Source organism: Crocuta crocuta, unplaced genomic scaffold (assembly GCF_008692635.1).
Source record: "Crocuta crocuta isolate KB4526 unplaced genomic scaffold, BGI_CrCroc_1.0 scaffold275, whole genome shotgun sequence".
Taxonomy (NCBI): Eukaryota; Metazoa; Chordata; class Mammalia; order Carnivora; family Hyaenidae; genus Crocuta; species Crocuta crocuta.
This window is the reverse complement of record NW_027530497.1, coordinates 53,409-69,143: the sequence shown is the minus strand read 5'-3', so window position 1 is coordinate 69,143 and position 15,735 is coordinate 53,409. Positions and strand designations below refer to the sequence as shown.

The 15,735-nt window shown below is 46.8% G+C and overlaps 1 protein-coding gene across 1 annotated transcript; it reads right to left on the bottom strand.

The window, feature by feature from the left end:
* Positions 1 to 7,182: 7,182 nt before the first annotated feature.
* On the bottom strand, positions 7,183 to 10,780 carry LOC144233652 (antimicrobial peptide NK-lysin-like). Its single transcript, XM_077766653.1, has 5 exons — positions 10,729 to 10,780; positions 10,119 to 10,222; positions 9,565 to 9,648; positions 8,264 to 8,431; positions 7,183 to 7,346 (listed from the first exon to the last, which is right to left on the bottom strand). The coding sequence occupies exons 1-4, from the start codon at positions 10,778 to 10,780 to the stop codon at positions 8,264 to 8,266; spliced, it is 408 nt and encodes a 135-aa protein (XP_077622779.1). The 3' UTR covers positions 7,183 to 7,346.
* Positions 10,781 to 15,735: the final 4,955 nt, after the last annotated feature.

Here is a 15,735-nt window from a genome sequence, read left to right as displayed (position 1 = left end):
GGTGAAACAGCCTTCCCTCCAAGGGACTTCTCAGCACCCTTAACAAAGTAGTGTATGTCGCCCTATTATTAGAATCAGAAATAAAAGAAGGGACATTTTGACTATCTTTACAGAGAGGGTACTGTTTATACTATGAACAATTGTATGTTACTAGATTGGACAACTTATACTAAATTGGACACATCCATGTAAAGATACAAACTAGTGAAACAGACCGTAAAGAATGGGAAGGCTGAATAGATGTATAATATGTAAAGACATGAAATTAATCATGCAAACACCACCCACAAACAAAAACCCAGGTCAGATATCTTAACAGATGAATAATGTTTGGGGGCCTGAGTGGCTCAGTCAGTTAAGCGTCTGACTCTTGTTTTCGGCTCAGGTCATGATCTCACAGGTTATGAGATGAAGTCCTGTACCGAGCTCTGTACTGATGATGTGGAGCCTGCTTAGGATTCTCTCTCTCTCCCTCTCTCTCTGCCCTTCCCATACTCTCTCTGCCAAAATAAATAAAATGTTAAAATGAAGTTAGAAGAATTAATACCAATTCTTCCCAACTCTCCAAAAGGTAGAAGATAATTCCCTGATGTCAATACCAGAAAGACAATCCAGAATACTACAAACCAATATCTCCTATGAATATGGAAGCAATAATCCTTTACAAAATCTTAGCTAACATACAATATTTAAAAATAACATTTAGAGAGAATTCTATACCATGTCCAACCATAATTTTCCAGGAATACAAGATGATTTAACACCTAAAGACCAATTTATGTGATTCACTATTTGAATAGAGTAAACAATAAAAACTACATGATTCTCTCAATGGACAGAGAAATATCATTTTTTTATATCAACATCCCTTCTTGTTCAAACACTTGCTAACTAGAAATAGAAGGGAAATTCTGCAACCTGATAGATGGCATCTATGAAAATCCCAGAGCTGACATCAGACTTCATGATAAAGACTAAATATTTTCCCCCCAAAGACAAAGAACAAGACAAGAATGTCTGCTTTCAGAATGTCTATTCAATATTGCACTGATGATTCTAGCCAGGAAAATTAATAAAGAAAAAAAGATCCAACTATTAGCAAGGAGGATATACAGCTATCTCTACTTACAGATAACATCTCCAAGGTAAACACTAAAAAAATTAACAAACAACAGAGATGTCTGGGAGGCTCAGTTAGCCACGCATCTGACTCTTGACTTCAACTCGGGTCATGATCTCACGTTTATGAGTTCAAGCCTCATATTGGGCTTTGTACTGACAGTGCAGAGCCTCTTGGGATTCTCTCTCTCCTCTCTGCTCCTCTCCTTCCTTCCCTCTCTTTCTCTCTCTCAAAATAAATAACTTTTTTTTTTAAAAAAATGTTCTTTCCTTTAAAAAATTAAATTTTCAACAAAAATGAATCAATACTGGGACACCTAGGTGGATCAGTCTGTTAAGTGTCCAAATTCAGCTCAGTGTACAACTTCATCTTGCCATTTGTGAGTTCGAGCCCTGCATCAGGCTCTGCACTGCACTATCAGTGCTTGGATGTGCACTGATATTGGATGCGCACACGCTCTCTCTTTCTTTCCACACAAAAGAATAAACCTAAAAAATTTATTTAAAAAAATGAATAAAAACTGAGATATGTCTAGATGCCACAGATCTCCACTTTCAAATTATCCAAACCACCCAACACTAGATTATACTAGATCAAAATCAATCCATGGCAGGAACTAGATGTCTAACTGTATTTTATGTGAATAAAGTGGATCAATCTGAATTGGAGGCTGTTTGTGTAATTATTGTAAAAGCTCTGTAAAAAGCGTGCTAACAGGCTGCTCTTCAAAAGTGTCATACTTTTCCCCTCAGAAGAGCATCAAACATGTAGACAACTTTTGAAAAACTTGGCCTTCGTGCTAACCATCTCCTACAAAACTATACGCAAGAAAGAGCTCACTAAGGGGACTGAGGCTCTTCAACAAATGGTACCAGGAAGACTGGATGCCACATTGGGAAAAATGAAGGTGGACCCTTACTCTCTACCATACATGAAAAGTCCCTAGAAATTGATACACTAAAACATAAGGGGAAGCTTGCGTGACACTGGACTTGGCAATGCTTTCTTGGATATGACATCAAGAAATGCAGCAACATGGACAAATAGCATTCCATCAAATCTATTTATCTACTTATTTATTTATTTATTTATTTATTTATGCATTTCATCCCATTTAAAGATGGGCATCCAATGACCCAGTGGAAAATGAAAGGAGATTTATGGAATGGGTAAAAATGTTTGCAAACCATTCTCTAACAATGGTGTAATATCCAGAATATATAAAGAAATATTAAAACTCCACAAGGAAACAGCAAAGAACTCAATTTAAAAAGGGCAGAGGACTTTGAATAGACACTTTCTCTAGAAAATATAGAAATGACTAACAAGCATATGAAAAGAAGCTCACATCCACAAGCATTAGGGAGACGCAAGGCGAAGCCACAATGAGATAGTACCCCACGCCCGATAAGATGGCTCTTATCAAAAAACAGAAAATTACAACTGTTGGTAAAGATGTGGAAAAAGTGTTCACTGTTGTAAACTTGTGAAACCACTATGCGAAGCAATATAGTGCTTCCTCAAAAAATTAGAAATAGATCTGCCGTATGTTCCAACAGACCCAATGCTGGATATTTATAAAAAATAAAATGAACTTCAGGGTCTCAAAGAGATATTTGCACTACCATGTTCATAGCAGCACTATTCACAATAGCCAAGAGGCGAAAGCAACCCAAGTGCCCATGGACAGGTGAACAGATAAACAAAATGTGTTATATATTCAACCTTAAAAAGAAAAAATCAGGTCAAATGCCATTAGATGGATGAACTTTGAAGATATTGGACTACGTGAGGGGCTCCCGGGTGGCTTAGTCGGTTAAGCGTCCGACTTTCGCTCAGGTCATGATCTGGCGGTTTGTGGGTTCGAGCCCCGCGTCGGGCTCTGTGCTGACTGCCAGCTCAGAGCCTGGAGCCTGTTTCAGAGTCTGTGACTCCCTCTCTCTGACCCTCCCCTGCTCACGCTGTCTCTCTCTCTCTCTCTCTCCTAGAAATAAATAAAACATTAAAAAAATTTAAAAAAAAAAAGATATTGGACTACGTGGAATAACCCAGTCACAAAAAGGCAAATATTGCCTGATCTCATTCCTACGAGGCATCTAGAGTCATCAAATTTTTACAGGCCAAGCTAGGACATAGTGGGGAAGAGTAGAGGTGTGGATTAATAGTAACTATGGAGTGCAAATTTTGTAAGGTGAAGAAGTCTCGGATGTCTGTGTCATGACATGGTGAATATACTCAACACTGCTGAGTGTACTTTTAAAAATTGTGAAGATGGTAAAATTCGTTATGCATTTTTACAACAATAAAAAACTTGCGTTCCTGATAGAAGGAGGTGGTTCAGCTCACAACTCAATGACACAAGCGTTTCGCCTTGAATAACCACCAACCTCCGTGTGCATTAGAAGTGCTGTCTGCATCCTTCCCGTCTCATCACACAGGACACCATAAATACATGCTCTCAGGAAACACCATTTAATAAAATTAATAATTTTTCATATTAAACACTGGGTGCTGGGTAAATTTAAGGTGATCTTACTACCACTTTGTAGATTGGCAGTTGCTTGAGGTAAGTGTCTTTATTTCATTTGTTTCCTATTCTGACACCAGGATGTGACACAGACTTGGACTTGTCCAGAGCTCTGTGAGAAGCCCCTGGCAAGTGAGGAGCTGTGGTTTGAAGTTTGGAAAGAGCCTGAGGCTGCCCTGTACGGAAGAGGTGGGGGAGCAAAGGCCGAAGGAAGTGTGAAGACCACAGAGCACAGATGCAGAGCCTGGCCAGGGCGAAGCGGGTCCGCACCGGGATGGGGCAGTTCCAAATTCCCAGGAGGGAGTCATTGGCTCCAGCTTGGGCCAGGGGTCTAAGTGGCCAGGAGGGAGGGATGTCACATGACACAAGCTCAGTGTCCTAGGGTGTTGGGGGGGTGAGAGGGAAATGGTAGAGAACTGAGAAGGGACTGGGGTGAGCAGGTGCCCCCAAAGGAGTCTGAATAATGAAGCCAGTGCCCTCACGCTCCCTCCTGACAGGTTACCGGAGCAGGCTTGGCCTCTGTCCTTTCCTAGCTTCTGTCCCTAAGGGTGAGGCCACCTTCCCCCTGCTCCCACCTTTGGAAGTCTGTGCTAACACTCCATGTGCCCTGAACCCTTCCTCTCCCCACCTCAAGGCTTTCCCTGACTATTCCTCAACTCTGTCCTGCACCGTAGGCCTCTCCCCTCTCCCAGGGCCATTCTCATCCACAGGTAAACACCTTAATCACAGACCCCACCTCTACTTCACATGGCCTCCAGCTCTGCTCCACTTCTCTCAGTTTCTTTACTGCTAACTCCTTAATCAAACTGTCCATATCTGCTGACGTCACATCCTTTACTCTCCCTCCACATGGGTGTTATTTCCTCCTAGCTCTGAAACCCTCTGACTAAGGTCACCATGGCCCAAAGGCCCCAAAGCCTGTGGCCAGTCCTCCATCCTCCACGGTCTTGACATCCCAACAGCACTGGACATGGTCAGCCATTCCTCGTTTGGACGGTTTGGTTCTTGTGACTACTTGGCCCCTTGTCTGTTTTTTCTCCTGTCCCTGTGGGTTCCTCCTTCCCAATCTCTTTGTGGGCTCCTCCTCCCTCACACCCCTCCCCCCCTCCCCACGGCCTTCTGTCCTCAGATAGGAATGTTTTCCTTCTGCACCTTCTCCTGGTCCATCACATCCAATTCAAAGACTTCGTATGTGGACTTGGCCCAGATACCCTCCCTTCTTGACACCTGCATATGGAATAGACACACTTCTTCAGGTCGAAGCAGAGCTCTTCCTTATCCTCTCCAAATCCACCCATCCAAATGTCTTTCCCACCTCAGCAAATTTCACCACCAGCCATCCATTTGCTAAGATCAAATTACTACAATTCATGTCTTTTCCTTGAAAATCGTGTCCAATTTAGAGAAAAGCTGTAAGACTAGAATAGAGAGCTCCTTTTCTCCTTAACCAGATTCCCCCACTGGTAACATTTCACTACACGTATGTGGTGTGTGTCTCATCATAGTCCCCCCGTATGTACCTATTGCCATTTCTTCTAAGTCATTTGCAGTACATTGCCTTCATGACGTCCCATGACCCCCTTAATTCTTCGGTTTGCATTTCCTTACAAGAAGGACACTGTCATACATAAGCTAGCACAACCATCAACACTGGGACATTAACCTTGGCACAGTATTACCATCCCAGACTCCAGTGAATTTCATAGGTTACCCCAATCATATTCTTTACAGACCCTGGATCCACACCAGGGTCATCTGTTTACAATTACATCAAGTATCTGCTTAGTCTCCTTTGATCTGGAACACTTCCTCCATCTTTTCTCCTCTGCCTTGACCTTGGCATTTTTGAAGAGTACTGGCCCACTACTTGGAGAAAGTCAGTTGGGTTTGTCTGAGGTTTCCTCAGGTTTTGTGTATTTTGGGCAAGAGGAGCAGAAAACGTTCATCACCTGTCTACCAGATTTCTCCACTATCAAGTTAACTAACCATGCAATTTAGGAAATAATTCCAACCTACTAAATATTTGTGGAAACATAGATTGCAATTATGTCTACATTTATCATTTGACATTCTGCAGTAATGTAACACTTTCCCTTTCCTCTCTTTTATTAATGTATGATTTCTATCTACCTGAATTCATAAATTGTAGTTTACACAATGGGTGAATGTACTGTTGTCCTTATTCATTTGAATATTCCAATGGCCCCAGATTTCACCATTTAGAGTTTCTTGCAATAGGTTTTTTGATTGGCCCTGATCAACACACCATTGGTCTCTGTGATGGCCAACATCCCTTTCCCTCTCCCAATAACCATATCTTCCCAGATTTTCATGTCCATTCTTATCCAAGTGATTGGGTGTTAAAAACGCTGACTCAGCCCCAGGGTGTGTGCTGACTTGGATCATTCTAACCAGTGTAGCCCATGGTCTTTGCCCAAAATGCCAATGAGTAGAGATATTCTGAGGAACATTAGGGCTCTGGTGACACTACTCAAATCTGGATCATACTGCTCCTGAGCTATCTATGGACTGCTTAATCATTTGAGCCAATAAATAGTTTATGCATTTTGCCAGAATGAGCTAAGTCTTCTGTTNACATAGTGTCTGATGGGGCTTCTAGGAAACAAGCTTCCATTCTCTTCCAAGGGCAGAGAGGCTATCAAAGAATGCTCTTTCGAAACCTCCTGACGACATACTGTAAAATGTAAAATTTGGCCCTGATGTGGCCATGGCTGCTGCCCAGAAGAAAGTCAGCTGAGACCAGTCCACTATACAGAGGTGGGAAGACCTGAGAGAATGGCAGAGAACCAGGCCTGGAGCTCTGGGGACACTACTCATGATTCTGGATCAATCCATGCCTAAACCTATCAATGGACTGTTTAATAACTAGAGCCAATAAACTGCCTTTTTTACTGAAACCAAAAAGAGCTAAGATTTGTGTAGCTTACATCAAAAGAATCCTAAATAACATACCTCCCCCCCACACACACACACAAAAGATAGCCCCCTACAGAGAAAAGGAAAGGTGGGTATCTGTCCCCTCTGACCAAGAGCACTCTGACCTACAACCCTGTAGCTTACAACCAAAAGAATCTTAAATAATACACTTCCCACAAAAGAGCAAAAAAGATTGCTGCAGAGAGAAGCAAAGTGTAGTTTTCTGTCCGCTATGACCAAGACCACTTAAACCAAAACCCTGCTGCTCCTCCTCCTGGCCTGAGAGCTTCTGGGGGTACTTCCACCCTGTACCCCAGGCTCTCCGAGGACTGTANTCCTGGCCTGAGAGCTTCTGGGGGTACCTCCACCCTGTACCCCAGGCTCTCCGAGGACTGTGTATCTCTAGAGACTGTCTCTAAGTATTTCATGAGCATATGTGTAAGGACTGCTGAGGCTCACTCGCTCACCACCAAATCCCTAGCCTCTAGTACAGTGCGGGACAAACAAGAAACATTTATTGAAGGAATGCATGAGCCACCCAAGCACGCCTCCCAGCCCCGCCCCTCAAATCCACCAAAGGAAAAGCAGCTGTGGCCAAAAGCTTGCATGACATTTATTCTTCTGCAGGGGGAGGCACTGAGAAGTTAGGTGAGGGAACTGGAGGGTGGGCTCTGGGTGTGGGAGGGCAGAAGCAGGTGGTGGTCGTTGGAGAATCTGTGTTCCTCCCCAGGGTGGGGTCAGAGGTCCCAGGGGCTCAGCGACCTGCAGTGGAGACAAGAGAGAAGAGAAGTGGGCAGGAGTGTGGGGTGTCCACGGGAAATGGGGACTAGAACCTCCTGTCCCTACAGAACAGCCCTGGACTCACATCCTGGAACCCAGTCAGGGGCCTGTGTGGCTTGTGGGGCTTTAGAGATGAAAAACCACAGACTCTAATCACGGGAAATGGTGGGGACTCACACTGTGGTGGCCCCCAGTTGCTGGCATCAAGTCCCACGGCCTCAGTCAGGGCTACACGAGTCTCCAAAGCCAATGAGGGCCCTTCCCGTCCCACGTGCTGAACCCCTGGCCTGACCTGCACCACAGCCTGAGCAGCCCTGGAGGGACAGACGGGAGAGCGCTCCCTGCCAGCCGGTCTCCTGAGCTCAGCTCTCAGGCCCCTAGCGTCCCGGGCACAGATGTGGCCTGGCTCCCGTGCCCAGGCACCCGTGCCGTGCTGGGGGATGGGAGTTCAATCAGGGCTCTGATGTCTTTGACGGTCCCTGTCTGAGGTTGCTTGCTGGGTGTCAATATCCCTACACATAATCATTTCATTCAGTCCTTGGTGGAAACCAGAACTACGCATTCCTATCCCCTTCCCAGGTGAGGACACTCCAGCTCACAGAGGCTAAGCTACTTGTTCAAGGACACAGCTGACCAGAGATGGGGACCTGATGGCACCCCAAGACTGCCTGCAGCATTTCCCAACCATTTCCATCTACAGCCCCCCTGTCTACCTTCTCCACACTTTGTACACAGTGGGGGGAGGGACATGTCACCGCAGGGAAGCTTGGTGGGACCCGGGCTCCTTATGCACTTCTCTATGACAAATGTATTTTTGTGGTTTTAAACTGTGTTGTACATGCATGGGGATGAGTCTGAGCCGTGGAAGAATTAGTCCCTGCAGTCCCCTCGGCACTCACCTAATAAGGGCAGCACATCCTGAGCAGTACACAGATGTGTCTGGCAGGTTCCAAGTGCACCAGTGTGGATGTGATTTTATTCAGTAACCCGGTAGTCCATGACTTGCAGATATTTTCCACCAAAGGGCATGATGAGCACAACAGGCCTGCAACTTTTTGGATGATTTTCTGCAGCAGCAACAGCACCATAACCAGATAGAGGAATTAGGGGAACTGCACCCTGGTCAGCCCCCTGCAGACCCGAGCAGCTCTAGGCCCTGGGCACCTCTGACCAAGGGCATGCTGGGAGTAAGGCCTGGTGCCAGGTGGTCATCAGAGCAGACAATAGAGGGGCAGGGATCAGACCTCATGCCCAGGCCCCAAAGCCCTGGCCCAAGTCTAGCCAGGAGGGGCACTTGTGAGGACACTGGCCCTGTAGTGTCCCAGTCCCCTGTACATCGTCATCCCACACCCCCTGCCTTCTGGGTGGAGAACAGTGCCCACAGCTCCTAGACCCACAGGAGAGGCTCTGCGTGCCAAGCTTCCTGGGCCCCAACCTGACAGGCTCATGCACAGAGTGTGTGACGAAGGTTAGGAGGGGAAAGAACTTGGAGTCTTGGCACATTCAACTCTGATATATCTTCTGCCACCATCCAGTGGTAAAGCTGCGTTCCCAGGGCTGAGGGTGGGCTCTGCAGTGCCAGGTCGCTGAGCAGGATCAGGGAACAAAGCAGAAGCAGGGGGGAGGGGGATGGGGAGAGCAGTGCTTCTTGGTAGTAACACATCCCCTTGTTCAGCACTTGCTCAGGCGCAGGTGTGTAGCTAAGCTCGTCCCACCCCCTCAGCTCCTATGAAATGCTGAGGCAACTAGTAAGACAGGGATTATTATCCATCCCATTATACAGACAAGAAAATGGAGGCACAGAAAGTGTTAAGGACTTAGCCTAGTCAGGCAGTTAGGAAGTGGCTGATGTAGGGTTGATCCAACCTGACCCAGCCCCACTGTAACCAACCTCAGAAAGCATTGCCTTATATCTGCCCAGTGGGGATACAGAGAAAGATTCCTACCTCCCTGGAGGCAAGTTTCCTTTGACAGTAGGATGGGAAGCATGCACACTCATCCTCTTATTTTCAAGTCCCTAGAGCTTCACGATCTCAAGGGATTCTCTTAAGTCAGTCCAAGATAGAAGGCGGCCCAAGGATCCCCTGCTGAGGAGCCCTGGCCCAAACAGGGATCAGATCCTCCCTCAGTCCCCCAGACAGTCCCCCCTCAAACACTACTGATCAAGAAGCAGGTGGTTTCCCAAACAATAGAGCCTCACATGAATCAGGTTCAAGCCCAGGCAATTCTTCACCCAGTTGACTATACACCTACAGATTTGACATCGGTTGAATTCCAGGTCACCCTGTCAGAAAAGACAGACCCCAGATATGGTCTCTCAGACACCCCAACAGCCCTTGGCAGGGCCTCAGGAAGGAGCCCTTGGTGACTCCTAGGCAGGCAGCGGAAGGATCACCTATGCTCTCTGTCCTTTAGGGCCTGAAGCAGGTTGGCTGGCCCTCCCCACTCTCCTGCTAGGCTTGGGCTTGGTGGGGCTGAGACCCCACCCAGCACCTACCTTACACCCGCAGCCCCTCACCCAGCCAGGCATGTGCACTTCTCCTGTGCTCTGGTCAGTCCCCCGACCACCCTCTGGGGGAGCCGGCCAAACCCAGGTAGCCCTTCACCCATGTAGGAGAATGCATAAAATCAGCATCTTCAGCCCACAACCTTGCCTCCCCTCTCCTCAACAGGATGGGCAGCCCTGCCTGCTGGTCCCAGGACAGAGAGAATGGGGAAGGGCTGTGGGAGGAGAACAGGGAGCCAGCAGTGAACCTGGGGGATGTCCTGGGCCAGCATCTGGAAGAACTTCTCATCCTGACACATGTCGGCTGTGTCTAGGTCATGGTCCTCAGGAATCAGACCAGAGAAGGTCAGACCTGGGGAAAGAAACAACATCAGCATCCCTCCGCAAGGGGAGGGAGACAGAATGGTCAGATCTCCTGGCTGGCGGGGAGCCCCGGAGGTGGCCAGAGCGCAGGACAGGAAAGGGGCTGTGTGAGGGGTCCAGGGGCCTGTCCTCACACCCCACCCTGGAGCTGCTCTGAGCCAGTCTCTGCAACAGACATGCTCTCAATTCTTCTGGAACCAGGAGGAGATTACACTGCACCCCCCCCCATCAATGCAACCACTTTCTGTCTCCCTGTATCCTTCTCTGTTCTCTCTCTCTTTCTCATGCACACACACACACACACACACACACACACACACAAGATTTGGAGCTGCTCTCAAAGGAAAAGACCCTCATCTCCTTTTAGAGGTGTTTCTTTCTCTCACCTTCCCCCAAGATTTCAAGTCTGGAGGCCTAGTCCAACCCAATATCCAGACTGTTCTTCCCCTCAGCTAAGGAGGAGCTGCCAGGATGGGCACGGGGGAGCGTCCTTACCCGGGTTGGCCAGGAGCGCCGAGGCAAGGAGCAGGAGGGCCCAGGAGGTCATGATCAGTCAGCTGCTGGGGCTCCCTCCACACCCCCCTTTATGTAGCTGCCACCTCGCAATCTGACCTTGCCGGGTCCTACTCCTTTTATAGGCCACCCCCCGTGTCACTGGCTTTACCACAACACAGACACCAGTTTGTGGAGAAGTGGGGGGAGGAGTGCTTCCTCAGAGACTCCACACCGTCTATCTCCCACCCACTCCACCCCCCCACACTGCTACAGCTTTCCCAGTGAAGGGGGGGGCTGTAGGGCAGCAACTGCCATGATGCCCCCACAGCCCGGGATGTGGTAATGGACCAGCAATCCCTGCACCTGAGGGCTCAGGTAGGGCCCTTGGCCCTGGAGCTTCCCACCCCTCCCCCGCCCCTGCCCTCCTCTCCCAGGGGTCTGTGCTGCTGTGCCTCCCCCAGCCACCTCCTGTAGCCCTGCTCTCCCCCAGCCATTTCAGCCAATGGAGCTCAGTCAGACTCGGCCAGATTTAGACACAGGTCCCTCAGTTAGTCGCGGACACCTCCTCCCCGCTCTGCCTTCTGGGGCTTGGTGATCCCTGAGCACGGGCACCGCTGACACCTGGGTCCCCAGCCCCTCACCAGCCTTGTGGCCACCACACGGAGCCGGGCTTTTCCCTCAGAGCCAGGTGCAGCCCAGCCATCCCTCGCCTGGTCCATAGGGAGAGACAGCCCATGGGAAGGATGTGAGCCCCGGCCAGGGATCTAGTCCTAACTCCCCAGGGTCTGACCCCTCATGTGTGCCATGAAGGTCACTGGGCCTCATCTGCAATGGAAATACAGGCTGGATCTTAACATCCACTATCGGATAAATAATAAGCCATTGTCTAGTGTAAGTGTGTCTCAAAGATTGCATGGAATATACTCACCCTAAAATGTGTTTGCTCTTTACCTGACGCTCACATCCAACTGGGCATCCCATCTTTTGTCTGGAGCCTTCACCCACTTCCTTTGTGGCTCAGAGGAGGAAACTGGGTGTGGAGAACAGGGGGCCTGACCTCAGTCACCTGGCCTCCTGGGGCCCTGGTGGGACTAGAACCGTCTCCCACTTCCTTGGGGTCTTTCACCTCCAGCTGCTGAGATGACAGAGGCACGTGGTCAGGACGAGCTGACAGGGTCCCCTCAGCACCTCCCAGCCCTCCGTCCCCCTTCAGTGTCTGCTCTGGCTACTCCATCCCCTCCCACCTGCCCAGGATCCCCATCCTGGGCTAGTGCCCAGCCTCAGCCTGGCCTTTTTCTCTGAAATAGTCTACTTTCCTGAGCCCATTCAGAGCCCTGCTCTCCACTCACTTCTGCTGTGAAGGAAGGAGGGTGGAGTCCAGGGCAGGAGACCTCTCACCAGCTGGGGGCACCTTGAGCTACATACTCCATCTCCTGGAGCCTCAGTTCCCTTATCTGTGAAATGGGTAAAGTGTCACCTGTTCCCAGGTCTCCCATGTGGCATGTGTTGTGCGTGAGGAAGCTTTGCAGCCTGCAGTGTGCCAGGCAAAGCAGGCTAGTATCCTGGGTTGGCATTTCCCAAAGTGACTTCCATGAGGGCACCTCCTGTGGGAGGTCCGCGGGTGCTGTGGGGGAGGTGGAGGTTCCTGTGGTCAAGAAGAAATGTCAGATGCACTTGAACATGGTATTGTCTGTTGCCCTATTATTAGAATAAGATATTTAAAAAAGGGACATTTTGACCTTACAAAGAGAATAATGGGTATACTATGAACCGCTGCATGTTACTAAATTGGACCACTATCACTGAAATGGACACATCCATGTAAAGATACAAACTATTGAAACAGGCTAAAAAGAATGGGAAGTCGGAATATATGTATAGTAAGTAAAGAGGTAGAATTAGTCATACAAACACTAATCACAAACAAAAACCCAGGTGAGATTTCTTTATAGATGAATTCTACCAAACAGAAGAAGTAATATGAATTGTTCCCAAACTCTTCCAAAAAATAGAAAAGGATGCCCTGATGCTAAAATCAAAAAAGACAACACATGAAAAGTATAGACCAATATCTCCTATGAATATAGATGCAATAATCCTCTTATAAAATCTGAGCAAGCTGAATCAAGTACATATAAAAAGAATTGTGTACCATGACCAACTAGAATTTATTGAGGAATGCAAAGTGACTTAACACCCCAAAATCATTTATGTATTCACTATATCAACAGAACCAAAATAAAAACCACACAATCCTGGGGTGCCTGGGTGGCTCAGTCAGTTAAGCATCCGTCTTCAGCCCAGGTCATGATCTTGTGGTTCATGAGTTCAAGCTTCTCATCAGGCTCTCTGCTGCCAACACAGAGCCTGCTTCAGATCTTCTGTCTCCTGCTCTCTGCCTCTCTACCACTCATGTGCATGCACATGCTCTCTCTCTCTTAAAAAATAAACTTAAAAGCAAAACACATGATCTTCTGAATAGACACAGAAGCATCATTTGAAAAAACTCAACATCCATTCTTGTTAAAACACTCACTAACTAGGATAGAAGGGAAATTCTGTATCCTGGTATATGGCAACAGTGAAATTCCCCGAGCTGACATCAGGCTTCAGGAAGACTAAATACCTTCCCCCAAAGACCAGGAATGAGACAAGGATATCTGCTTTCCAGATGTCTATTCAATATTGCACTGACAATTCTAGCCAGGAGAACTAAGAGAAAGAAAGAAAGAAAGGAAGGAAGGAAGGAAGGAAGGAAGGAAGAAGGAAGGAAGGAAGGAAGAAGGAAGGAAGGAAGGAAGAAGGAAGGAAGGAAGGAAGAAGGAAGGAAGGAAGGAAGAAGGAAGGAAGGAAGGAAGAAGGAAGGAAGGAAGGAAGAAGGAAGGAAGGAAGGAAGAAGGAAGGAAGGAAGGAAGAAGGAAGGAAGGAAGGAAGAAGGAAGGAAGGAAGGAAGAAGGAAGGAAGGAAGGAAGAAGGAAGGAAGGAAGGAAGAAGGAAGGAAGGAAGGAAGAAGGAAGGAAGGAAGGAAGAAGGAAGGAAGGAAGGAAGAAGGAAGGAAGGAAGGAAGAAGGAAGGAAGGAAGGAAGAAAGAAAGAAAGAAAGAAAGAAAGAAAGAAAGATCCATATTTCCATTTACAGATAACATCTCCTGGACACAGAAATACTAAAAAATACCTCAAAACAAATCAAAACTCACAAGTGTCTAGATGCCACACACCTACATTTTCCAGTGATTCAGACTGTCCAGCAGTAGATTTCACTAGATGAAAATTGCTCCGTGGCTGGAATGAGGCCTCGAACTATATTTTATGTGAGTGGATTAATCTGATTTGGAGGTTGTTTTGTGTAATATTATAAAATCTCTGTAAAAGTATGCTAACAGGCTGCACTTAAAAAGCATCATAACTNGAATGAGGCCTCGAACTATATTTTATGTGAGTGGATTAATCTGATTTGGAGGTTGTTTTGTGTAATTATTATAAAATCTCTGTAAAAAGTATGCTAACAGGCTGCACTTAAAAAGCATCATAACCGGGGCACCTAAGTGTCTCAGTTGGGTAAGCATCTGACTTCCGCTCAAGTCAAGATCTCTTGGTTCATGAATTCGAGCCCTGCTTCGGGCTCTGTGCTGACAGCTCAGAGCTGGAGCCTGCTTCAGATTCTGTGTTTCCCTTTCTCTCTGCCCCTCCCCTGCTTATGTTCTGCCTATCTCTCTCTCTCTCTCTCAAAAATAAACATTTTTAAGAAAAGTATCATAACTTTTCCATTTATGTGAGTAACCAAATATGTGGACCACTTTTGAGAAACTGCCATTCTGCTAAACAATTTCTGCAGACTGTATGAAGAAGGTGCTCATAGGGGCGCCGTGGTGGCTCAGTCAGTTAAGCATCCGACTTCAGCTCAGGTCACGATCTCACAGTTTGTGGGTTTGAGCCCTGCGTCAGGCTCTGTGCTGGCAGCTAGCTCAGAGCCTGGAGCCTGCTTCGGATTCTGTATCTTCCTCTCTCTCTGACCCACCCCTGCTCATGCTGCCTCTCTCTCTCTCTCAGAAATAAAAAAAAAATTAAAACTTAAAAAATAGTGCTCATAAAAGGAAATTTAAATGTCTTCAAACAATGGTCCTGGGAAAACTGGACAGCCCCATGGAGAAGAATGAAGGTAGACCCTTAAGTTCTACCATACACAAAAAAATCACTAGAAAAGGATTAAACACCTACATGTAAGACACAAAACTATAAATCACTAGAAGAAAACATAAGGGGAAAGCTGCATGACCTTAGACTTGGCAATGATTTCTTGGATATGACACCAAGAAATGCAATATGGACAAATAACATTTCATCAAACTTAAAAACTTTGTGCATCAAACAGCACAGTTGACAAAGTAAAAGGGCAATTTATGGAATGCATAAAAATGTTTGCAAATCATTCTCTAATAATGGAGTAATATTCAGAAAATAGAAAGAAATGTTAAAACTCAACAACGAAACACCAAATAATTTAAAAAGGGCAAAGAGGGGCACCTGGGTGGTTCAGTTAGTTAAGAGTCCAGCTTCGACTCAGGTCATGACCTTACGGTTGGTGGATTCGAGGCCCACAGTGGGCTCTGTGCTGACAGCTAACTCAGAGACTGGAGCCTTCTTCAGATTCTATGTCTCCCTCTCTCTCTGTTCCTCCCCTGCTTGCACTCTGTCTCCCTCTGTCTCTCAAAAATAAACATTTTTTTAAAAAGGTGAAAAGACTTTGAATAGACACTCTCCCTATAAAATATAGAAATGGCTAACAAGCATATGAAAAGATGCTCAACATCAATAATCATTAGGGAAATGCAAGGCAAAGCCACAATGAGATAGCACCTCGTACACGTTAAGATGGCTCTTATCAAAAAACAGAAAATAGCAAGTGTTGGTAAAGATGTGGAGAAAGTGTGTGCTATTGTTGTAAAATTGTAAGACCGCTATGCAAAGCAGTATAGTGGTTCCTCAAATATATGTAAATACACACACA

What these genes read in the sequence shown, in the direction of transcription:
- LOC144233652 (XM_077766653.1), bottom strand. Translation starts at nt 10,780, where the DNA reads ATGACCTCCTGGGCCCTCCTGCTCCTTGCCTCGGCGCTCCTGGCCAAC. An exon ending in GGCGCTCCTGGCCAACCCGG is followed by an intron (nt 10,223 to 10,728) that starts GTAAGGACGCTC and finishes TTCTTTCCCCAG; the next exon opens with GTCTGACCTTCTCTGGTCTG. An exon ending in TGGGCTTGAACCTGATTCAT is followed by an intron (nt 8,432 to 9,564) that starts GTGAGGCTCTAT and finishes TTGCTGCTGCAG; the next exon opens with AAAATCATCCAAAAAGTTGC.